The sequence below is a fragment of the Eptesicus fuscus genome, chromosome 14, assembly GCF_027574615.1.
Source record: "Eptesicus fuscus isolate TK198812 chromosome 14, DD_ASM_mEF_20220401, whole genome shotgun sequence".
Classification (NCBI taxonomy): domain Eukaryota; kingdom Metazoa; phylum Chordata; class Mammalia; order Chiroptera; family Vespertilionidae; genus Eptesicus; species Eptesicus fuscus.
This window is the reverse complement of record NC_072486.1, coordinates 42,949,686-42,975,859: the sequence shown is the minus strand read 5'-3', so window position 1 is coordinate 42,975,859 and position 26,174 is coordinate 42,949,686. Positions and strand designations below refer to the sequence as shown.

General features: G+C 40.7%; 1 protein-coding gene across 1 annotated transcript in view; it reads left to right on the top strand.

Moving 5' to 3' along the window:
* NRCAM (neuronal cell adhesion molecule) overlaps positions 1–26,174 on the top strand; it is a 255,637-nt gene that overhangs the window by 170,032 nt on the left and 59,431 nt on the right. The window contains exons 4-7 of the mRNA XM_054726170.1: positions 12,447–12,647; positions 18,975–19,080; positions 23,935–24,131; positions 25,499–25,621. Coding sequence (XP_054582145.1) covers positions 12,542–12,647; positions 18,975–19,080; positions 23,935–24,131; positions 25,499–25,621 — 532 coding nt within the window. The 5' untranslated portion in view covers positions 12,447–12,541. The remainder of the gene's footprint in view (positions 1–12,446; positions 12,648–18,974; positions 19,081–23,934; positions 24,132–25,498; positions 25,622–26,174) is intronic.

Genomic DNA, 26,174 nt, shown 5'->3' with positions numbered 1-26,174 from the left:
GTGTGTACATATATGTAAAAATCTGGCCACTCAGTGTGTGTATATTTAACTTGTACTGGGACTACAGTAAGTATTATATGTGAGAGCACATACCAGGGGAAATAAGGTCGTAAATGTATCCTCTGGCCCTGGCCCATGTGGCTCAGTGGGTTGGAGCATCGTCGGGTCCTCCAGAAGGTCGGGGATTGATTCCCGGTCAGGGCACACACCCAGGGTTCGGAGCCCTGGGACCTCACTGCCGTCCTCTGTGCCTGGAGGACTCTGTTACTCTTCCAGGGCAGAGATCAGCTCTCACCACCTGAAGCCTTTCCTGGGAAAGTCTCTCCTCCTGAGCAGAGTTGTTGGCATCATCCTACTCCCTGCTCCCCTTGGCTCGGGACCTGCAGCTACTGGAGCCCTTACCACCTTGTTTTATATTTAGTTCTTACAGAGCTTGCCCCCCTTTCCAAAGCCCAGATTTGAGCACTTTAACCTTTTGCACTTGGATGTCGAGTGTGACTCGACACAGGTTAGCATTAGAATAAAGGAATCGAGAAAAAAGCAAGCGAGTGCAAAGGGTTAAGGGCATGAATTATGTCAGATTCACTTTGGAAATCCCCCAGATTATCTGAAACTTATAGGTACACAATGAATATCTATCCTATCTAATAATAGACAAATATGCAAATTGACCATACCTCCAACACAGCCACAAGCCACGCCCACAAGCCACGCCCACCATCCAATCAGAACGAGCATGCAAATTAACCCAAACCAAGATGGCTACAGCCACAGAGAGCAAGGTTTCCTAGGTAACAGAGGAAGCCAAGCTTTCTGCCTGCCCTTGCCAGGCCTAAGCTTCCACTCAAGCTACAAAGTTTCAATTATAGAAGGTAAACAAATTCAAACAAATGGCGGCAGAATGGAGTTTGAGAGAGCAGGCCAGGGTTGCCGCCAGCAACAGGGGAAGCAAAGCTTTCTGCACACTCTGGCCAGGCCCACCCGCTTAAGGCAACAAAGTTTCAATTATAACCCCAACACAAATGGCTGCCAGCCTCCTCGGAGGGAGCCCCAGGCTTTGCTCCGCTCCAGGCTACAAAGTTTCAATTGTAGAAGGAAAATAAATTCCAGATACCAGGGCCTCCACTTGGGTTGCCAGGGGGTGTGGTCGGCCTGCAAACCACCACAGGCCCCTCGCTCAGGCCGCCCCACACCCCAAGGGAACCCCCACCTGATCCCAGACGCCCTTCAGGGCAAACCAGCTGGCCCCCACCCCTGTACCAGGCCTCTATCCTATCTAATAAAAGAGTAATCTGCAGATTGATCATCACTGCAACACACAATATCGCTGCCCCCATGTGGTCAAAGATCCTGCCCCCATGTGGACAAAGATGGCCACCACAAGATGGCCAGCAGGAGAGGGCAGTTGGGAGGCACCCGGCCTGCAAGGGAGGGCAGTTGAAAGGGACCAAGCCTGCAAGGGAGGGCAGTTGGAGGTGATCAGCCCTGCAGGAGAGGGCAGTTAGGGGTGACCAGGCCGGCAGAGGAGGGAAGTTGGGGGCAAACAGGCTGGCAGCCGAGTGGTTAGGGGGTGATCAGGCTGGCAGGCAGAAGTGGTTAGGGGCAATCAGGAAGGCAGGCAGGCAAGCAGTTGGGAGCCATCAGTCCTGGATTGTGAGAGGGATGTCCGACTGCCTGTTTAGGCCGATCCCGGTGGGATCGGGCCTAAACGAGCAGTTGGACATCCCTTGAGGGGTCCCGTATTGGCGAGGGTACAGGCTGGGCTGAGGGACAACCCCCCTCCGTGCACGAATTTCGTGCACTGGGCCTCTAGTATATATATAAAAGCCCAGCAACTAGAATGGTGGAATGACCGGAATGACCAGAACAACGGTGCACTGCGGCAGCCAACCAGCCTGATCTGGGCCCTGATTGCCCTCCCCCCCACAGCTGTCCCAGCCCCCAATCAGCTCCCAACACCCTGATCAGGGGCGAGGCCAGCCACCAACCACCCATGGCCCCTCCCACTGGCCAGCCAGACCCCACCTGTGCATGAATTCATGCACCGGGCCTCTAGTTTTAAATAAAATGTTTGAAACCAGTGCTACAAAGAAGTCGATCTAAGTACACTTAGACACCGCTCTAATGCTGCAAGATTAAAGCTTCTGGGTACAAATGAGTGCTCTCCCATTAAGCTCTGTCATTTTAGAAGTGCCCAGGCCTGGCTGCCCCCTCAGGCCTCACTGCCTCTGTGCCACTAGTGTGAGCTTTCTTCTCAATTGTGTAGCCTTGCTCTCCGGTGAGAATTTTCAGCAGAGATTATTGTCATTTGCTTCTGCTCTGGAGCAAAATAAATTCAGAAATGTATACAGATGACTTGTCTCCACTTAAACCCTTGCTCACAAGTGAAACCAAAAGTACATCTTTCAAATATGACTGACTATTGCTTCCTGCTTCTTGCTTGTCTACCTGAGAGCTTAGCACAATCTGAGAAGTCTGTACATAAGAGCCAGGTTCTTGAACTATTTAAATGTATGAGAAAAAAATGAAAATGTAAATATCATGTTCTTGTAATCAACTTGGATGAGAAATCAGAAGTTAACACTGTGCTGCTACTCAGTATAGTAGAATCTTTCTAGAAAGATACTTAGCCTTCCAGAAACATGCACAGCTTTTTTTATCTACAGGGCTTGTGAGAGGAGTTGGGGAGACCTGAAATTAATGTTTTTGTACTCTAGCAACTGCCTAGAACAGCGGTCGCCAACTGGTGGTCCGCGGACCACTGGTGGTCTGTGAGGTCCGAAAGGTTGGTGACCATTGGCCTAGAACACTCTTATTTTACATATTAAAGGAAACAAAAACCTAAACTTTGAAAACCTTCCTCAGACAGACTTGGTGGACACATTTAAGATGCTGCCCTTGGCCCAGTGAAGAATGGGAAGAGTAAGAGTCCATTGTTTACGGACTTAATCCTGCACCTGCTGGCCTGGGAAGGAAGGGACCTTTAACCATTTCTCCCTGCCCATGCCTGAGCAACTCCCACACTCCTAAATCCCTGTGAAAGCCATGTGTAGTCATTCTTTTCAGCTCCAGGAATGTCTCCCACATCCCTTGGGATGCTTTCTGCTATCTCTTACCTGGACTGTGTTCTTTATCCAGCCCTTTCACTTCCAGACTCTGTTGGCCGCTCTGCCAGTCTTTTGAATTGCTTTCTCCACAAGAGGTTTTCTTATGTTTTGCCCGAGTTGGCTTCACTGGACACAGAGATCCAGCAGGTGGTGCCCAGACCCAGGAACCACTGCTGAGCCTCAGCAGAGAGCCCCAAACCCACTCCTCTCTGAGAAAGCACTGGGCGCTGACTAGCCTTACCTGCTCACATCATGCTGCCCTTGGTTAAGACAGTAACATGTGGCTGATACTCATTTTTCCATTCTTGCCTTGCCTATGTTCGTCAGATCCAATAACCAGCAGCCTCACAGAATCTGGTGCCTAATTCTCTGTTTTTCAATTCTGGCCTTAGTGTTTTGCTTCTGCTGTGGCATCTCAATGGCTGCACTATTTACTAATGGCTGCTTTATTTGGCTCCACTTGCATTTTAGCAGATGCGGCTCTCATAATTCAGAGTAGAACTGGAAGAGACCTTGCAGGCTCTTTCAGAGGTGCTCCTACACAAACATTGAAATCTTTGATTCCTTTCATATGCTAAAAAAGTTTTCTGTAAGTATTTTTCTCCTCAGTTTCTTTGTGAATTAAAATTTCCAAATCCCCAGAAAGGGATGATGATAATAATACTAATAATGTAACTTTGAGCATTTCTTGCATCTATAACATTTCTTTCCTTGCTTTCTCTTCGTCCTCCTCTATCACTTTTCCTTCTTGCTTCCCAGCTCTTTCCAGAAAGGTGCAAATATTTGTCTTTAGGAAATAAATGATCAGCTTACCCATAAAAATTTTTTTCCATGAAAACTCAGTTGAAGAAACACAAGGAGGCAGTAATTCTGGGTTTAATGTTCCTATCGACCTACTTTGACAAAAACCTCTGAGGGGCTTTTCTGTCCTGATTCTTCCAGAGAGCTGGACACTTGGTCCAAGAATATGTCCTTCCTGTCGGTATTCCTAACTGGCTCTTTGAGTTGCCATTTCTTTCACACCAAAGCCCTGGAATATATTCTTTCCATGGGGTCCATTTAAGTAGGAGTAGAAATAGAACAAGATCTTCTCATAGGAAAAAGTGGTTCCTGAGAAGTCAGTGTCTATTAGCTCACACAGCAGACTACTCTAAAGCTTTAACTGTCAGGCTGATTAAATCTCACATTGCAGGAAACATTGTTTTTAACGCGCATACTTTTGTATTCTTAGCTTTCATAGAGAATATGGACTCCTGAGGAACTAATATTTAACTTCCTGGAAACTAAATTATATTCTAGATGTTCAAGAGGAGGATGTTCTTTGGAGTAACTCTGATAAATTATTTTGGAAGCAAATGATCACTTACTGATTTTTTTGGATGTTCACATGGCCTGTGTAAAGAAAATTAAATGCACCTGGGGCTAAATAGTATTTCATGCATTACACCCCCGTTTGGATGGTAAATCCTTTGTAGTACAAAATGCCTATCAGCAAGTCACTCAGATTTGTTCTGTTCTTTATATAAAATAGCTTCTAGGTGGAATGAAAGCTTTTCAGCTATTTAATGTATGATAATATAACTTCCCTAGCACTGATAACAAGTGGAAAACACAATTCTTCATGCCATGTCAGTCTCCATTTCTCATTTTCATGGTCCTGTTGTGATTATACAGAGCCTGGATAACTTAGCAAAATATATTTTGAAATGTTACCGTGAAGATTATAGTAATTTATGACATGGAAGGAGTGATGTCCCTTAGATTTGATAAATCTGGGCCTTCTGCTTTCTCACTCCTGCACCCAGGCCCATGTTTGGGGGAAGCCAACTTACAGGAAAGAGTGATTCAGAAATGCAGTTGGGAGGTAGGCAAAGGAGGTGGCTGCAGCCAACCAACACCCACACAGCCTTGCTCGCCACCATCACCCCTCTTCCTGATCCCTGAGATGAGGCGTAAGGCAGCATGAGGTATGAACTGTCCTGTGCTGAGCACTGAGACCTCTGGATTCACTTCTCACTACAGCGTAGGCGCATTCTCTTGCAGGTTCTCTCTTTCCCCCAAACTCCCTCCAGCCCTATAGGGGAGGAGCACACATTGACATTTTGACCCAAGCCCTGCATCTCCACCCTGAATGGCTCATAACAGTTTGTAAGTCCTGGTTTCTTATATTTGAAATGTGACCTTTTTTTTAAATAACTAGCCTACCTTTAAATGGCGCCTTTTTGCTATGTGTTGTTTACTTGACAGGTGAATGAGGGATAGCCCCTTTAATATACTAATATCCCATACGCCCACTTTTGCTGAAGGTTTTAACAAACCTCACATCTTTTCACTGATAATTGTGGAAATCTCAACTTTAGGAAGATAGAGCCAATGATTCAACAAATGTTTCCAAATATATTACTATCAAGACCCCTAGTCAGAATGAAATTTCTATTTCTCAGACTTCACCTTTAGAGCAGTCCCCTACCTTTCATTTTTAAAGATTAGAACATTTTTGTTTTATAATTGGAAGGAAACCAACTGGGAAGCAAGCCTTGTGATGAAAAAATAGACCAGTTTCTAGCTTAATTTTTGCTTTTATGCATTAGAAATAAATTGCTGTAATGCCTAAGACTCTCAATTAGGCATTATCCACAGTTATTTTAGTGTGAGCAAATTCATTAGACATCAGTGGTAACTAATTGTCCTCTACTTTTTTCTGAGGATAAGTTTTGTGTAAGAAATGTAACTTTTCTGTGCCTTTTGGCTGCACCAATAGATATGTAAGGAAGTATATCTAGGAAAAAGCAAAATGATACATCGTTTTAGAGGGAAAACCTATACCACCATACTATTTATTTAGAATTCCTGTGGTTCCAATCCTGCTCTTGTAAGGATATTTATGTATTTGAATCATTAAGGATTCTCTTAAATGTGCATAGTAGGGTCTTTCTGTTCACAAGAAACAGCCGATCTCCATTTATCTTAATTGTTTCCCATGTCTGTGCTATATAACAAATCACCACCATAATTGGTGGCTTAAGACAACAATAATTTATTATTTATCATCTTTCTGAGGGTTTGTTAACCCTCAGATGGCTAACATCTGGCTCTTCTGCTCTCAGGTGATTTTTCTGTTGCATGTGTATTAACAAGCCTTCAGTTGGGAGCTCAGTTGGGACCAGAAAGTCGAAAACAGTTATTCATGTGCCAGGGTCTCTTTCCATTAGTCTCTTGTCATTTAGTAGTCTGCTCAGACTTCCCAGAGGGAACCTTACCAGAGGATAAGCCCCAGTGTGCAAGTGTTCAGCGCACCTCTGCTCGCATAGTTCTTGCTAACATCCCATTGATTAAAGTATGTCACATGGCCAAGCCCAGAGTCATGTGAGAGGGGGACTCCCCATGGGTATGGATGCTGGGAGGAGTGCTTCCTGTGGGCCACCGATGTAGCAGCTTACCCACCATGTTAATGAAGGCTTGTTTTAGAATTCACAGATAGAAGAAAGACAGGAAGACATTTCCATCACAACCACTATTCTGGCAAACTTCATAAAGAATTGGAACATCATGTCAGAGTTTTAGAGGCCTGGTTGCCATAGTGCAACAGGAGCAGACACTTGTTATCACCTGTCAGGCGTTCCACTGATGCCGTGTCATTCAGTGACTCTTTGTCTCTATTTCTGCTGATCTTGTTGCTGTCTGCTGGCTTCATTCTGCTCTTGCTTATGTCATATCCTCTGCTTACACATGGTTTCTCATGCTGTCTTGCCTCTGGGTGATCTTTGACCTTTATTCCTGCTGTAAACTATTGACTTACTTTCTCTTTCAGCCTCATATTCACCCTCCCCACGAGAAAGGAATGTCTTACCACTTCATCAGTCATTCTTCAGCCATCTGCAACAGCCAAGTCATCTCACAGGCTCTATGTGGCTGCTGCCTTTGGTCAGACCCCCCCATTCCCTAATTCTTCTAGCCTTGGTCAAGATGGTGGGGTCAATGAAAAAAGTCAGACTGTGAGCATGGCTTGCCTTCAGAATGGAATAGTCTTCTCTCCATTCTGTTTAGCTAATTGTAATTGGATTTGGAGGTAGGAGTGAGCAAGGCTTCTTTTGAGAAACACTATTACCTTTCTCTCTTACTCCACCGTCCCTTCCTTTTCTAATCAGCTCTCTCATTCCTGAGGCTGATGCTGACAACTGTCATCAGATAACTGGCTGGACACGTGTAGAACAGGTGCCATCCTTGGTCAGGGTCACTATTAGTCTTACACATAAGGACTTTCATTAAGCATTCTTTATCCCTTTGTCTTAGATCTCTTAATTATATCACTCTCTACTATTTCCTTTCTTATAGTTTCTGTGCTTAATAAAGGAGGTGTGGAAAAGCCAGTAGCAAAGTAATTTTGTGTGGCAGATAATTAGATTCCATTGAAAGACATTGGTATTTTTTATTGTTTAACACCAGTCAAAAAAGGCTTTAAAATTTTTTCTAAATCCAAGAGGTCCTTAAAACATTGTTATATATTTTTTATACTTCTTTATGCATCAAATATCTCTAGAAGGATTTACAAAACTTGGTAATAGTAACACTCACAAGGGGAGAAACTTGATTTCTGGCTTGCTTACTTTGAATTATATGGTCTTTTGTACCTTATGAATGTTGCATTATGTACATATATTGCCTACTTTTAAGTTAACTTTTAAAGTGCGTCTTACCTACATTGTCCTGACTTGTGGTTCCTTTAAAAGTCCAGGGCCAGCAGGTGGTACCATCCCAGCTGGCACCATTCTCATAGACTCCAGCGTGAAGAGGCCCCTGAAGTTGTGCTATTGGCAACACTGTGAAGATATGTTGATATTCAGATACCATTCATGCTTTTTTTTATTTTTAAACACCGGTGCCTAAACTTGGTCATTCTGTTTGCAAGTAACTAAATGTAAAATAAGAGGATATGAGAGGGAGGGAAATGCTAGGGGCTTCTCAGGGTGTGACCATGTGAGATAACGGAAAACTCCAGAACTTTTCAGAACTGGGGCCCTAGGTCTGGAGCTTCTCATCCTGTGTGTCCTTAGGCACATGACTTTACCACCTTGCATCTTGGATTCTGTATCAGGAAATTGGAGCATGTAATAGAATTTGCCTTTGGGGATTATTGACAAGAGGAGGTAAATTAAAGCAGGGAGCAGACTCAGTGTGACTCCTGGCACATGGAAGGTTCTCGGTAAATAATAGCCGTCCACTGTGATTGTTTTTTTCTCCTCATCTATTAAATGCATATAATATCTGCTTTCCTATTTTCTGGAGCTTTTCTGAATAGCAAACAAGTTATACTGCTCTGAGGAGTGGAGATTTGAGCTATTTTTAAGTTGTAGTCCATTATCTGTTATTTGGGTAAAAATAAAAGATCTGTTAATTGTTCACCTTTCCTTCAGTACTCTTCCAGGTTCTAGCTACCAGATTCTTTGTGGGAATTCTACTATGGGGCATCACTTTGGGCTAGGAGGAAATTAGAGACTTGTTCCTTGGTACCTCATAAAGTTTGCCTTGACAATCTCTGTAGTCACATCTCAAACTACTGTTTTCTGGGGCGCACTCATCGTAGTTGTTGCATAGATTTAAGGGTGACTTGGTTGATGTGTTAATTATGTGAAGTCATTGTCCATTCTCTCTAACCTTCCTTCCATAGTCTCAGACTCAAAATCTGTGATTGAAAAGCACAGGTATGGGCTAGAAATGGGCATTGATGTGCTTATTCTTTGTGGTAAACACACAACAAAATATTAAAAAGTAACCATTCTCAAGTTCACTGCTGAAAAACGCCTTTCACAGCCAAGATAATGTCCCACGCAGTTAGCTATCCAGTCAGTGAGGCCAGCCACTGATGAGTCAGGAGAGCAATAATTAGTGCCAAGGAGCAGCCAGTCACAAGTTTATTGGCTCAGAGAGTGGGTCATCTTACGTTGTGCAGTCAGCATTAAACCATCCATGCTGGGATGCTCGAAAGCACAGATTAGAATGAAATGGTAAGTAATGCTTGGCCTCTCAGTTTTTTAATTAAACTAATTTTATCTTTCACTTGAAAGAAAAATATTTTATTTTCTTTCTAATGACTTTTTAAGTAAACAACACAAGAGCTGTTTCTTGGGCTTAATAACAGCTTTAGGCTTTTAAAAATATATATGTACCGTAAATAATGCAGGGGAATATTTGCTCTATGACTTAATATGAATTTTGGGCTAAAAGAAGTAAGGGAACCTTGAATTGCATTTCTGTTCTAATGATGAAAAGTTTACTGAAGAAGGGAGGTAAAGAGGTTCTGGAGTTAAGGTGTGAAAAGTTGCTTTGAATGGCATTAAATGAAATATTAAAAGGCTTTATTGTTTATCATTAGTCTGGTTCATTTTAACAATATATGTGGTTTCAAATATCAGGGTGATTTATATTCCAAAGATGAACCTACCATTTGTTTCATTCCAGCATGCTTTAAAATGTCTGTGGCAAATATTTTTTTTCCAAATTACAAGCTATATTGTGCTCACATACTCTTTAGCCTTGACTACACATGACTTGCTATTTCATATTGGGGTTTTATTTATTTGAATGTCATTGCATGAACAATTTAGTTTTCGTTCATGGTTCTCATGTACGAGAGAATGACCATCATTTTTCAAGGTAAACTACAAGGCAGATGGGCTCCTGGCAGGGCAGGGCGTTGACATCAATATTGAGTGCAGAAACAGTGGTGTTTCTTTGTGAGACGCGCAGCGCACATTACTCTTATAGAGAGTAAGCGTAATTTCTTGTAGCTGTATTTGATTTTCACTTTGACTGAGTGCTGGGGACTTAATGCTGTCCTTGGACATTGGGTTTTTCACCTATGACGGCATACGTAGGAGGAGTGAGTGAATTTCCAGGGGCAGGCTTCAGAGGATGGGCTGGGCCATTGCTTTGTCCTCCTCAAACAGAACCTATCCTGGACACAATTTTGTGGCTACTGGTGCAGTCAACTTACAACTTCTTGGAAGAGGGACCACATTTTCAATGATCATAGTTCATGCCTCTCTCATTGTGAGGATTTACTCATGTCTCTTTAAGTAAGTGCTTTCTCAATTTTTCTTAATGTTTTTCTTTATGCAACACTGATTTAAAATGCGATATTTTATTCCATATATATACTCTTAAAAGGTAAAGCAGGTTGAATGATACTTTCTTTTATTTGAAGTTGTCTACTGGTTTTCTCGATTTTGAAGGACGACTAGTTAAGGCATCCAGGAAAAATAAATAATAAATGAAGAACTTAGAACAGAAAGTGTATGTGGTTGCTTAAGATCTTATGAGCATTATAATGTATTAGTACACCTTTAAGAAAGTGTTTCATTTCTCCAGCACCTATTCAGAGAGTGAGGCACTTAAGATGAATAAACTCAATTACTTTGACACAAAAATCAGGCAGGTGTGCCATTTGTTTTCTCAGTGATTCTGTGGTTATCTCTGAATATGTGTAGTATGTACATCAACTTGTTTTAGTGCCATTTATGCTAGGTATTTTTATTTTCCCTGAAGCTTATGAGCAAATGCAAAATTAGCAATTTAACAGAAGATCCTGAGAGACGTAAGTAAATTTGGCTAATTGATGTAGATATGCTTTGCACACACAGAAAGACAGTCTGGTTTGTATTTTGGTTAGAAATGGTTGTGTGAGCTGCTATACCTGCCTCTCAATGCTTAATGGGCCTGATGGTTTATATATTATATTATGGAAAGCCAATATCCTATTGCTTAAGTGAAACAATAATATGGATGTTTCATTCACAAAATATTTATATATGTATAATATCTATATTTAGCACAGTAAATTCTTTTATTTATTTATTTATTTATTTATTTATTTATTTAGCAAGAAGTGTCCAATTACAATAGTAATTAGATTCATATCAGAACTCAGTTGTTAGCAAAACATGTCTGTATTCTGTGTTTGTGCTCATGTTCTCCTGTGGACAGTAAACATTTAATGTGTAAGGCACACTAAGTTACATGAAGGGAGAGGGATACAAAGATGGGAGAGGCCTGAAGGAGTATGGTAGAGAGCATGAATACAAAAAATAAATCTATTTGATTTTCTATCTATCTATCTAACGTGATGATTAAAATAAGGAATTTCAGGAATTTTTTTGGGGGAAATAACTTCCTAGTTTTAGTGATCACTAATGTTTCAATTTTAACTGATCTATACAGAAATAAATTGGACTTTGATAAGGAAATATGGTGGAATGGGCATTCCAGGGAGAAGGAATAGAATAGATAAGGCAAAAAGGTGGGAAAATTCAAGGTATTGACCTAAGAAAGAAAAACAGAAACAGACCATCAAACAAACAAAACAAAAAAGTTATGTGGAAATAGGAACAGATAAGGTTGGTAGGATAAAATGTAGCCAAATTATTGAGGGTTTTTTTTAACTACCTGTTTAAGGATATATTGAACTCTATTTGGTAGACCCCATATGGCTACTCCCAATATTTAACCACAGAAGACCCTTTAGGAAGAATTAACAGTGCTCAGGAGGGTGACTTCAGTGAGGAAGGCCTGAAACGCAGAGCCCAAGCATATCTGCTGCCCTAGTCTAAGTAAAAGATGGGAAGGCCTGAATTCTCAGTAGTTCAGCTGGTAAGTCAGTGTGGGGTTTGAAGCAAATTTGCAGCAATGCCCTGGAGTTTCCCAGAAATAATCTCTAGAATGGAGAAGCCTCCCCTCTAACGTCACACTTTCTAACTGACTTACAAGTCAAGTTTGTGTGAAGGCATGGCAGGCTCTGATAGGAATGCAGATATTTAAAATGGAAATGAATTGACCAAAAAATGTGAAGCACGGAGACAAGGAACAGACTGACATATCTCAATGTGGGGTTGGGGGGACCAGAAGAGATAAACCAAGGAGCTTACTATATATTTATATGCATGGCCCGTGGACACGGGCAATAGGGTAGTGAAGACCTGGGGGTGGGTAGGGGCTGGGAGGAGGGAGGTAAAGGGGGGCAGGAATGGGGGATAGCTGTAATACTATCAACAATAAAAAAATATATATTTTAAAAAAATAAAAAATAAGTAAAAATTAAAATGGAAAAATCATAAAGATGGCAGAGTAGACAGATTTTTGCTTAGCATCACTACCAATATTTCTGACCTGATTTCAGCTGGTTTATAAATAAATGATTATTCTAGTCCCGGGAGTTAAATATTTAAAAATTAGCTCGCTTTTAGAGTTCATGTATAATCCAGGACTGATTTTCTTTGCTGCCCGTTTCCGCTCTTCATTTCCTTCTTTTTAATACACTATAATTTTTATTCTGTACTTTTTCAGTTTCCTGCATGAAAATTATTGAGACATTGCACACAAATCTTTTGTGAAAGAAGAAAAGGAAATTCAGCTTGTGGGTCTCAGCAGGAGTTAAGCTAATGCAGCTGAAAATAATGCCGAAAAAGAAGCGCTTATCTGCAGGCAGAGTGCCCCTGATTCTCTTCCTGTGCCAGATGATTAGTGCACTGGATGTGCCTCTTGATTGTAAGTATTAACGTTTTAAAGCTGTTAGGCCCGGGAGTCAAAACCTCCCCAGCATTTACCGTTACTCTGAACTGTGTGAATGGAGAAGGTGTCTGTGTGATACTGAAAAGCTAATCAAAATTAATTTGGCTTTTACCTTCAGCACCTGGTGTTTATAAAGAATCGAACCAGAGAAATGGCCATTGAAACGATCGGACACATTGCACCCTCCCTATCATTATCTTTCTGCGCCCCCAGGTGCCTTTTGTGTACCGGGGGACAGGGCTGGCCTGAGAAGGAGTGAATTGTGGGGTGCCCTGATCCTCTCAACAGGGGACTCTTTAGAGAAGGAGTCCTGCAAGAAAACTACATGAATTACTTTAAAATGATCGTGGAGACCTCCCCACTTTCACCCTCCCTACTTCTCCACCCTCCCATATACTGAGTGCTCTGGAAAAGATGGGGGTAGGCTCTCGGCCAACCCACACCACTTCCTCATCCCTACACTATGCATAATTCATTTCTCTTCAGACAAGACAAAATTCACCTTTGATTGTTGAATCTTAAATATTAATTTAGATATAGGAAGTGCATCTTATCTAAAGCCTTCTTTGTTTAAAAAGCATAAATATCAAGATGTAATTTTTCTTTTTATATATATTTTATTGATTTCAGAGAGGAAGGGAGAGGGAGAGAGAGAGAGAGAGAGAGAGAGAGTTAGAGAGAGAGAGAGAGAGAGAGAGAGAGAGAGAGAGAGAAACATCAGTGATGACAGAGAAACATCATCGGCTGCCTCCTGCACGCCCCCTACTGGGGATCAAGCCCAAAACTGCAGCATGTGCCCTGACCAGGAATTAAACCATGACCTCCTGGTTCATAGGTTGCCGCTCAACCACTGAGCCACACTGCCAGGCTCAAGATATAAATTTTGAAAATACAACAAGCCATCTGCAAAAACACTGTTTAATATAGAGCAAGAACAGCTACTGTATTAGCCCACTCTTTTCCTAGCAATTAAGTATATGCTGGACTCTCCCTGGTCTGTGTGGCCAATTTATGAAAAAATGAAGATAACACTTGGTTTCAACTGGTCACTTTTCCTACATTGTAAAGCAGAATTTCAAATCTGGACAATTACTAAACTTCAGAATTGATTTATTCTTTATCCCCAATCTGCATGACTTCTTTAAATCCATTAGCTTCCTGAATAGAACATCTGTTTGGCAAGCTTTCCAAGGTGCAAGGAAGATAGTACTTTCCCGGGGCTATTCGATTGTTGGGATGTCATTTTTTGCCAAAGAGGTTGCAACTGCCAGTGGAAAGACACTAAGAAGAGATGTGGTTTGCCCCACACTTCGTTGAATTCCTTTGCTGTGCCTCTATAGTCTAAAGTACAAAAATGCAATATTTTGCTTATTTTCAAAACATATTCTTTCAATGACCTTAATTTCAATTTAAAAAAAAAAAAGGATCACTTATACTCACTGAAGTTGGAATGCTTAAGTAAGCATTTGCCCTAAGAGGTATGTAGGAGAGAGATAAAAGCACTGGAGAGAAATGTTTTATTCTCCCTTAATCTGACTGCTCAATCGAACAATCAGGAGGAAATAATCACCTACGGCTAACTCCATTATTGCTGCTGATGGAGAAGAGGCATAACCATGATGAAAAGAAAGTCACGGACAAGCAGGGCCTCCTGCATTAACCTTTGCAAGAACTAGTGCCAGGCAGCCCTGCAGAATCGTTTGAATTGCATATTCATGTAATTTCTTCCCTGCCCCTATTCCTTACATCCCTTCTACATGAGATGCTCCTTGTTGTGGCTACTTGACAATCCCTGGGTGATTGAGGAATTCTGAAGGCAGAAATATGCTAACAATCTGAAAAGTTTATTATGGATATGGGTATTAACCATAGAAATATAAAAACCTAAAATCAGTGTTGGATTTGATTTGGATGGAACATTGTCATTGCAGCCATGTTCCCATTGTTAAGTGTTATTATCATGTGCATAGTGATGTCTGGGATAATGGGATCAGACACTACATAGTGTGTGACAACTCAGATTAATTGTAGATTTCAGCTGTTTTCCAAATTGAACATAATTACTTGTCTAGTACTACATGGATGGAATGGAAATAGCCATTCTTATTCCTGGAAGAATTATTATTTTTTTTGTTCTTCCATGTGTTATATGGGATAACTGCTACAAGAATAACAAACCCATGAATGGGAGTTTCTTTCTCCTACCACTTCACAACTTCAAGCTTTGCTATACTAGATTTTTTAGGTCAAATCATATCAAGATGCCCCTTTTATCTTCAGGGTTCTAACATTCTTATTACTAACATCTGGTTTTCTTTAATCCTGTTTGCCCACTCACCTGCTGATATTGATGGGGAAAAAGCAAAACTTCTTGACGACTGTAAGTGTCTTTTGGCAATTACTAGGCAGTGCGAAAATTTGGCCATGTCTTTGTTTTTGAATGAATAGTGTGAATTAAATGCACAATTTTATGTTTTGTGACTAACGTGTTTTTAAGCATGTGTATTTATTGTGGCTAAACGTTAAAAATACCAAGAAGCAAGTTAAATATATTCCCTGCACGAATTCTGAAGACTCAGGTATTACTTATTTTCATTTACCAATACTATGTTCTACTAACGTCTGTGCTTATTTTCACTTCTGATGTAACTCAATGAGAAAAGTCACTAAATTTAAAGAGTATGACTATCTGGTTCTAAATGCTATTAAATGTTTGCAGGAATACAGACATGTCTTTTGGTACCTTTTAGAAATTGGATGCATGCAGACGCTTCCTCCAATTGGCATCTATACACCCTCTTACCCTTCTTCAGCTTGTGGACTGTGTAGTCAGGTGTTTTCAGGTGCCATTGGTATAATGACCTGGAGAATCTGAATATTGTTTTGAAGTGTGCAAAAGGCAATAAACAGCCCTCCCTCACAGCGTTTCCAAGTGGCCTGCTCTAAGCAAAAACTTCTGCTGCCCCTCGGCATCAGTTGAACAGCATCTACCATCTACCTAAAATAAAAGAGTTTTCAGGCAAATGAAAAATCCTTTGATGTTGGATTAACCAGGAAAATCATGTGAAACCACCTTTTTTTCCATATTACTTCAAAGCATTTGTTAGTAGCTAGGTGATCTAAGCACTGTTCATATAGGTAGGTCTCGACGGTTAACACGTGGCAGTTAGGAGTGACATCTAAGCCAGTTCTATTGCAAACACATGACTAGAAGTTCTGAGTCTGAAACTACCAGTCTTCCACCTCTGTCCCTTGCAGAAAAGCACGAGTAATTGGGCTGAGTCACTCCTAAGAATTCCCTCACCTACCACCTATGTCCACCGTTCCCTGGATGTGAAATTCCAGGTTTCTTTCCATCATCCCAAACTCTATACTCCCAGAGCATACAGGATCACTCAAAGGTGAAGCTGGTCCAAATAACAATGATCGTGATAATAATGTAAACACAGCGAACATTACTGAACCCTTATAGTATTGGCATGTACTAATAATTTTACACAGATTGTTTTATTTTGTCCTCTAGTGACTCTAGGAGTTAGATACTACTTTCAAACCCCATTTTCCCTCTAAGGAAACTAGGTCTTACAGAAGTTAAAAAAATTTGCTTGAGGTCTCAAAACTGGTAAGAAAGAAACAGACTAGTTCTTAGCCACCAGACCACGCTGCTAGCCAACATCGGGAACCGACAGGGCTGGAAGAATGAGGTTTCTGTGTCGTGGCGGAGGCTGGGAAGAGCAGCTGGCTTACCAGGAGGCCAAGGAGGGGGACAGATCTTGCTAAAGGGAGGATAAATTGACACTGTCCAGTATCCTGCATTTAATAGGTGCACAATAAAAAAATGACAGTGATGGGTTCATCTTTTGACCTGTTTTTAGGGGTCATTTGGATACTCAGTAAAAGATGACTGGTGGACAGCACAAGGCTGGAGACCAAGCAAGAAAAGAGACCCGTATTTGCAGGTTTATAAGACATTGGATGTGGAAATGGTAAATTTTGCCCTGGCCACAGTAAAGAAAGACAAGAGCAGAGCGCAGTTATTAAGCTTAGGGAAACACTTGGTTGGCAGTGGAAGAGATTTCCCAAAGGAAGCACAGAGCATGGGCAAAGGAAAGGGTAGATCTAGAATATGAAAAACTTCAATGATTGAGATAACTCTGTTCCGGAGGGGGGCACTATATATTGTAAAATGTTCAGCAGCACCCCTGGCCTCTGCAATAATAGATGCCAGTACCACCCCTAGTCTCAAAGGTGACAACCAAAATCATCTCTAGATATGGCCAGGGGTGGGGGCAAACTGCCCTGGTTGAGGAACTCTGGTCTATATGAATGGCTCTCCCTGGAGGTATGCAAGTCAGTTGTTTCTACCAGGAGAGTTTGGCTCTTTTCTCTGCTGTGTGCCTTCCTAGCCAAGCCTAGTTGCTGCCTAAGCAAAAAAATAAGCTGAAATCGATCATTTCTCTAGTCCTCCCCTGTTCTAACACTCCTGATTCTGATTTCACAAAAAGAACATGGTAATTTTAGAGTGAATTGAGTGTTGGGTGTCCAGAAACCAGCTTTCTTCAGATTGAATTGTTCTGGGTCAATAACAGTTTCACCCTCTGATTTGATAATAAATAATCACATAACACTTTGAAGAGTGGAATGAAAATATTATCTCCTGTAACAGAGAACTTCCCAAATCTATTTATCTTCCAAATAAGACTTTTACCTTTGTTCTTACTAGCCACCTACATCCTGGTTCTAATAAGACATGTCCAGTCACTAACTTAACCATCTTTTAAACATTAAGTTCTCAAATTTATTTGTTCCCAACATACAAGGTGGGGCAAAAGTAGGTCTACAGTTGTTTATATGGAATATAATACAATAGTTAATAAATAATAATACAAGAATAAACTTTGTTTCACATACAAACACAAAGTTTATTCTTCGCATACAAACATAAAGTTTATTCTTGTATTATTATTTATTAACTACTAGAGGCCCAGTGCATGAAATTCATGCACAGAGTGGGGGGGGGGGGGGGGGGTCCTTCAGCCCAGCCTGAACTCTCTCCAATCTGGGACCCCTCGAGGGATTGGGCCTAAACGGGCAGTTGGACATCCCTTTCACAATCCAGGACTGCTGGCTCCCAACTGCTCGCCTGCCTGCCTGCCTTATTGCCCCTAACCACTTCTGCCTGCTAGCCTGATCACCCCCTAACCACTCCGCAGCTAGCCTGATTGATGCTTAACTGCTCCCCTGCTGGCCCGATTGCCCTTACTGCCCTCCCCTGAAAGCCTGGTCACCCCTAACTGCCCTGCCCTACCGCTCTGGTCGACCCTAACTATCCTCCCCTGCAGGCCTGATTGCCCCCAACTGCTCTCCCCTGCTGGCCCGGTCACCCCTAACTTTTCTCCCTTGCCATCCCGGTTGCCCCTAACTGCCCTCCCCTACCAGCCCAATTGCCCCTAACTTCCCTCCCCTGCAGGCCTGGTCACCCCTAACTGCTCTCCCCTGCAGGCCTGGTCACCCCCATCTGCCCTCCCTTGCAGGCCTGGTCACCCCTAACTTTCCTCCCTTGCCAGCCTGGTCACCCCACTGCCCTCCTCTGCTGGCCTGATTGCCCTAACTGCCCTCCCCTGCCGGCCCAGTTACCCCTAACTGCCCTCCCTGCAGGCCTGGTCCCTCCCAACTGCCCTCCCCTGCTGGCCTGTTTGCCCACAACTGCTCTCCCCTGCTGGCCATCTTGTGGTAGCCATCTTGTGTCCACATGGGGGCAGACATATTGTGTGTTGGAGTGATGGTCAATTTGCTTATTACCTCTTTATTATATAGGATTGTATTATATTCCATATAAACAACTGTAGACCTACTTTTGCCCCACTCTGTATATACGTTAGCTCACTAATGAATATAAGTCAATTACTCTTTCCTAAGAAATGCAAATTTGCGACATCACTTAAATTTCATTGAAAGGCCTGTTTGAACCAATGGAATCAGAGCAATTTCTCATTGTTACATCAGAAAAGAAATGGTCCTAATATTAAACTTGTATTGGTAATTATTTTCCCAATCTTTTAGTGGGGGGAAATGGGCTTTGTGAGTACATATGGGTTACCAAAGGAAGTTATTTCTTGACTTCAAAGTTTTAGGATACTGCTGGTTAGAATCAACTGGGGCATGTGCTGCCACCATAGACATTACTAAAAGCATTTGGAGCATATTTAGTCTGGGGTAAGTGATGGGATATAGAAAAAAATGATAGCTATTATGATATTAAATGATTTATTTCTTTACATTGTTCTTCTTTCTACAATTAAGTGGTACAACCTCCAACCATCACTCAACAGTCTCCAAAAGATTACATTATTGACCCTCGAGAGAACATTGTAATCCAATGCGAGGCCAAAGGGAAACCTCCTCCCAGGTGGGTGTGCTTTCCGCTTTGTCCAAAAGTAAGCACTGATATTAACACTGAGCTTGATTTCAGGTCCTGCACATCTTTCAAGTATCATTTGTAGGTTCACTGTTTTGTCTCTCTACTTACAGTCTGTTCCTTTTTGAAAACCCAGATAGCATTTCTGTATTCATGCCCTTCTGTAAGATGCTCAAAAATTGTGGGGAGATGTGGAAAGAGCATTCTAGTGGCTCTAATAGCCTTATGACATAGGCAAGTCCCTCTTCTCTGGGCCTCAGTATCTTTATTTGTAAAATAAAGAACTTGAATTTGATGATTTCTCAGATCCTTCCTATCTCTAGAGAGGTCTATAAAATAGCCTTAAGTAGGTTTCCTAACTTGGCTGGGTTCAGTAACTCAGGATTTTCCAAATGGGTCTTGCAGTGAGCACTGCATGGCATTTTAGAGTTGGGAGAGATGCTAGAGATTATCTGGCCCAATGAATATATTTTATAGATGGGAAACTGATGCCTAGTAATTCTAGATAACTTACCCACGATCCCACGGTTAATTAGTAGATGATCGCTAACTTGTCCAGTAATATATAGGAGCTTGGGAGAGTTAGGTTATTATTATGAAAATGTAATGTGGAATATTAAGTAATAAAAAATGAAAATTTTTTCTTTAACAAAAAATATCCTTTAATTATATACCATAAAATTTACCCATTGTAAGTGCTTATTTTTAACCAATTGGCTGTTTTGCAACAATCACCACTCAGTTTTAGAACTTTTCCAATGTCCCCAAAGTTCCCTTATGCTCTTTTGCAGTAAATCTCCCCGCTATCCTGAGCCTCAGGCACTAATCTAATTTCTGTCTCAGATTTCATCTAAATTGAATATGACATGTACTCTTATGTACATTTGGCATCTTTCAGTTGGCATAATGTTTGGCTATTATGAATGATACTGCAATGAATATTCTGTGCAAGTCTTTGTGTAGACATTTGTTTTATTTCTCTTAGGTAGATACTTCAGAGTGGAATTGCTGGGTTGTATGATAAGTATATATATATAACTTTTTAAGAAAGTACCAAACCATTTTCCAAAGTGGCTCTCCCATTCTACTTCCCCATCAGCAATGTATAAATGTTCCTATTTCTCCCCATCCTTTCCAACACTTGATATTGTCTGTCTTGATTTTAGCTATTCTAATGAGTGTGAAAAGATGTTAATTTGCATATCTCTAATGAGTAATGACATGAAACACCTTTTCATATGCTTATTAAATACTTCTATATCTTTTCTTGCTGAAATATCTATTTAAATAATTTGCTCATTTATTAATCGAGTTACCTTCTAATTATTGAGTTGTGAGAGTTCTTTATATATTCTAGATACAAGTGCTGTATTAGATACATGATTTGCAATTTTTAAAAAACCTCTTTTTTATTTATTTTATTTATTTTATCTTTTCATCACCATTTATCCCCCTGTGCCTTCTTCCACCTCCCATCGCCACAATCACCACACTGTTGTCTATGTCCAAGAGTTTTCTTTCTTTTTATTATTTGCTCAATTCCTTCACCACCACCTCTGAACCCTCCCCTCACCAGAGCTGTCTGCCTGCTCTCTATCTATGAGTCTGTTTCTATTTTGCTTGTTAGTTCAGTTTGTTCATTAAATTCCACATGAGTGAAATCATATGGTATTTCTCTTTCTCTAACTGGCTTATTTCACTTAGCATAATGTTTTCCAAGTCAATCCATGTTGTCACAAAGGGTAAATTTTTCTTCCATTTTACAGCTGAGAAGTATTCCATTGAGTCAATGTAACAAGCTGTTTTATCCAATCATTACTGATGGACACTTGGGCTGCTTCCAAATCTTGGCTATTGTAAATAGCATTGCAGTGAACATAGGGGTGCACATATTCTTTTGAATTAGTGTTTCTGGGTTGTTGTTTGTTTTCTTTTTTAGATAAATTCCAGGAAATCAAATTACTAAATCAAAGGCAGTTCCATTTTTAATTTTTTGAGGTCACTCCATACTGCTTTCCACAATGGCTGTACCAATCTGCATCCCCACCAACAGTGCACAAGGGTTCAGTTTTCTCTACCTCACCAACACTTGTCATTTGTTGATTTGTTGATGGTAGCCATTCTGACAGGTGTGAGGTGATACTTCATTGTCGTTTTAATTTGCATCTCTCTGATGATCAATGACTTTGAACATCTTTTCATATGTCTATTGGCCATCTGTATGTCCTCTTTAGAGAGGTGTCTATTCGGGTCCTTTGCCCATTTTTTAATTTGATTGTTTGATGTTGAGTTGTATGAGTTCTTTATAAATTTTGGATATTAACCTCTTATCAGATATATCAGCAAATATGTTCTCCCATTCAGTGGATTGTCTTTTAATTTTGTTGATGATTTCCTTTTGCTGAATAAAAAATGTTTAAGTTTGATGTAGTCCCATTTATTTATTTATTATTTTGTTTCCCTTGCCTGAGGAGATATATAAAGAAAAAAATAATAATACAAGGAATGTCTGAGATTTTACTGTCTATGTTTTCTTCTAAAATTTTTATGGTTTCCAGTCTAACATGTAAGTCTTTTATCCATTTTGAGTTTATTCTTATGTATGGTGTAAGAAGCTCCTCAGGGTGGTATGAGAGTGCTTCCAATTGGTGGAACTATTGCTTCCCCCTAGGCTGATGCTGCATGGATGGGAATGTTTTGTCTGAGAAAGATGGCTTCTGCAGTATAGGGGAATGACTCAGCACAGGGATCCTGGTGGCTGACCTCTCAGCTCTCTTCCCAGTGCCACCAACCCCAGACTTTCCTCACACAGCTCTAGTCTACTCTGCCCTCCCTCCACTTGATCCCAGGGTGAGTGACTACAAATGAAATTTTGTGCATCAGCCCTTTAAGAGGGTGCCTGCATTTCTAGCCATCTCTCCCTGGGGACAGAAACCTCCTGCTTTTCCCAGCCAGATATTATGTAGGCTTCTTTCCGAGTTCTGGCGCTCTTGCCTGGAGAGTCTGGCTTGGGGTTTAGACCCCACACTTCTCAGGGGGGACCCTCCCACAGCTGAGATATCCTTCTAGAACTTCAGCTGCTGCCTGTGAGTGCCCTGCCATCCCTCTTGTACCTCTGTACCTCCTGCCAGTCTCAATGTGTCCTCCTCTGTAAGTCCTTGGTTATAAGACTTTTCTCCAGCTAGTCTTCAGTTGGTTATTCAATGGTGATTTTTCTATACTTTAGTTGTAACTCCAGTTTTGTGCTGCGTCCAACACGGGTAGGTTCGGTGAGCCTGAGGAGGGGCGGTGAAGGATTAAAGAAGACAGACAAGAGAATACAGTTGGGGCTCGGTGGGACGCTGCTTCTCTGATGGAGAGACAGCGCCATGGCCTGCAAGCCAAGTCTTTATTTTATAGTCAGAGCACACAAAGCAAAACAAGGGTAGTGGTCAACATGTTTACAATGTTCTTGTGAGTTTTACCTTGTTTTGACAGCACTTGTTACACCTCCCACAGCCCATTAGCTACCTAGGAAGGAACTAGGGAGGACTATAAGGTCAAGCTTAATTATGCTAGGAGAGCTCTGCCCTCCAAGCTGGGACTTGTTTGTGGGCCTAGCCACAGGTCAGTCTGAGGCCTAACCCTATAGCCTCTCCCTACACAGTTTGGTCCTGGGAGGAGGTGAGTATAGCTTCCATCTAATCTGCCACTGTCTTGAATCTCAAATATTTTATTTCTGAATTTGTCTATTGCTGGCCTTACCAAACTAGCACAGACTAGCACCTGAGAAAAAAATTAATGTATACTAAATACTAAAGTTTATAAAAATCTTTTATCAAAGCCTTGCTTCAAAACAATATAGTCCAACATATTAGAAACACTCTAACACTCGGGCCCTAACATGATATAATTTGATGGAGTTCCTCTTTAGTTTTATATGTACGTTATCTCAGCACTATTGATATTGTGGACAGATCATTTTTTGTTATGGGAATGGGGGCAATCCTGTGCATTGTAGGTTATTTAGCAGCATCTCTAACATGTACTTAATATATGGCAATGGCAACCACCACACTGCCTCCCACCCTGGCAGTTGTCACAACTATTACTACAAGGAGAGCAGTAAGAAGGGAAATCCAAGTGGTCCTGGAAAAGAGTGAAGTTTAGAGATTTATCCCTTTGTATGAGCATGGCCCTTGTGACTAGTTATAAAGTGTTTAATTACACGAGTACTGGGAGTTTTATATAAGAAAATCTTTTACATAAATGAAACTGAAAAAGAAGAATTTCAGTTGATAATTTGAAATACTGCCTATGGAATTTATAAAATTATCTCTAGAATTAAAAGTTCTCAAAATACATTATATATAGATATACCACTTTCAATAACCAACATTTAAAATGCCACTGAACTTGCATTTCTTCCCATCCTACACTTTGCACTTTGGCAATTTGAAACTTGTCTGATTACTTGTGAAGGCCTTCCTTATCACATTTCAGCCCAGAGCAAATTGCTGTAGATAGGTCAACTCCATGAACAATGGAGTTTACAATAAAAATGCTAATGAAGCTCTAAGATAGTGTGCTTAGGAGGCCTCCTTTCTATATTTCTTTGAAAACTGACAGGCAATTTGTGTGCATGATTTCTTTATTCAGTCAGATTTTGGATAGTCCTAATAAAGACATGTACCTTAAAATATGTGGCCAGCACTCTTTTGTAAGTCATGATTCAATGAAACATTTTAGGTGTGAAGTCTATTGCTCTTTTACGGAATATCAAAACCTAATAATTATTTCTGAAAACATATAAACTACTAGGAATTTGTTAAAGAGTAAGTAATCCAGTTTTTATGTCTTGGGCAGCTTCTCCTGGACCCGAAATGGTACTCATTTTGACATAGATAAAGACCCTCTCGTCACCATGAAGGCTGGCTCAGGAACCCTCATAATTAACATTATGAGCGAAGGGAAAGCGGAGACCTATGAAGGAGTCTATCAGTGTACAGCCAGGAACGAACGTGGAGCTGCAATTTCTAATAACATTGTTGTTCGTCCATCCAGTAAGTGGGACTTGTCTACCAACAGGTGGATCTTTTTAAAGCATGGCTCTGAGACTCAGCATCTGTTACGTCATCCAAATACTATTACGAGTAGATAACAGCATTGATTTCAATAATCTGACTTTGTTTTGCATAAAAATTATTGCCCCTTTCCACTTTGCCCGAAGTTCCTCAGCCTAATTCTTTGTCAGTCCAGTATGTCTTTTATACAAGTCCAGAATAAAACACCAGAGGTAAGAAAAGTGTTTCTTTCCCGAATTGATCTAATTATTGATCTCTTATGTATTTTATGTATGAACAAACTTCTTACAGCCAGGTGGAATAAATTCAGTAAGAAATGAGTAATGAGGTGTAAGTATTATTTATTTAAAACATTCTTGTTTCAAAATTCAGGTAGAAATAGAGTGGCCTCGTTACCTTGCTATTACGTGGTGTTTTTTGCAGTGTTCTGTACCCAAATCCTCTCAACAGCTCAAGAGCATAGATTTCAAGAAAAATGACCATTGGCAGTTCTAGTCATTTTAAAAGCTTCTTTAATTACATGTGTAATGTATGTTCATTATATAAAAATTAATTCCGCCCTGGCCGGTTTGGCTCAGTGGCTGGAGCGTCGGCCTGCGGACTGAAGGGTCCCGAGTTCGATTCCGGTCAAGGGCACGTGCCCGGGTTTCGGGCTCGATCCCCAGTGGGGGGCCTGCGGGAGGCAGCCGATCGGTGATTCTCTCTCATCATTGATGTTTCTCTCTCCTCTCCCTTCCTCTCTGAAATCAATAAAAATATATTTTTAAAAAATTAAAAAATTAATTCCAAATAAATTTAAAAGTTACTCATGCATTCTTCCATTCAAGAAAATAATTACTGCTTTTTTTCCCCCAGATACGTTTGTATGTGTTTAAAATGAGCTCATTCTGAAGTACTATTTTATAACCTTTTCTGACTTAACTACGATATGTATATTCTCACACCAGTTTTATCAATAAATATACTTACATAATATATAATACTGTATGATATTAAAAGGTGTAAGTGTATAGTTATTTGTTTTACAAGTCTTTGGCTGTTTAAGTGTTTTTCCATTCTTTTGTGAAGAACATGCTTGTAATGAAATTATTAGGTATCTTCCGAATGATTTATTTAATATAAGTTCTTAGGCTTAGAATCACTAACTCAGAATTTATACTATTAATGGCAGAGAATGAAAATTGTCTTTTTTTTTTTTTACTTTCAGCACTGTATTTAAAATTTATTTTCTTGTTATCTTAATGTACACAAATGCTGAGTTACAATTTCCCCAAAAGTTTAGTTTGTCTTTCTAGTGCTCTTTTTCAATGCAGAAACAACTTAGAAGCTGTTATTTCATACCGTAGGGTCACCGTTGTGGACCAAAGAAAAACTTGAACCAATAACACTTCGAAGTGGCCAGTCTTTGGTACTTCCCTGCAGACCTCCGATTGGATTACCACCAGCTATAATATTCTGGATGGATAATTGTAAGTTTTAATAATATGACTTTCTTTCTTCGAGAGTCTGATAATTATTTGTTGTCAAAATAAATTAGCGTCTCTTGTGATTAATGAAATGTTTATAAAATGTTTTAGAGATGCCCAGGAAAGTAAATGCTCATTGAAATAAATTTCATTTCATTCATTCATTGGATTTTGTTGAGCACCTACTATGTTCCAGGCACTGCTCTAAATAAACCAAACAAATTTCTTGCTCTCCTCGAGCGTATAGTCTATGCAGTAGGAATAGATGGGCGTGGAGAAAGAAGCAGACAATAAATGCATGTTGAAAGTATGTGTCAGTTAGCAATCAGTACTAGGAAGGAAAATCAGCAGAGTTTTAAGCAGAAAATTAATGGAATGAGAGCAAGACAAGCCCCTAAATTGCTGGGTGGAAAGGGAAAAACTGGCACAAGCCCGTAAGGCAGGAGCACCCTACCCTGGTGTGTGCAAAAGGCAGCAGGGAGGCCAGTGGGGCCAGACTCAGTGAGTCAAAGGGGAGAGTGATAGGAAAGGTCAGAAAGGCCCATGGGCTCAGTGC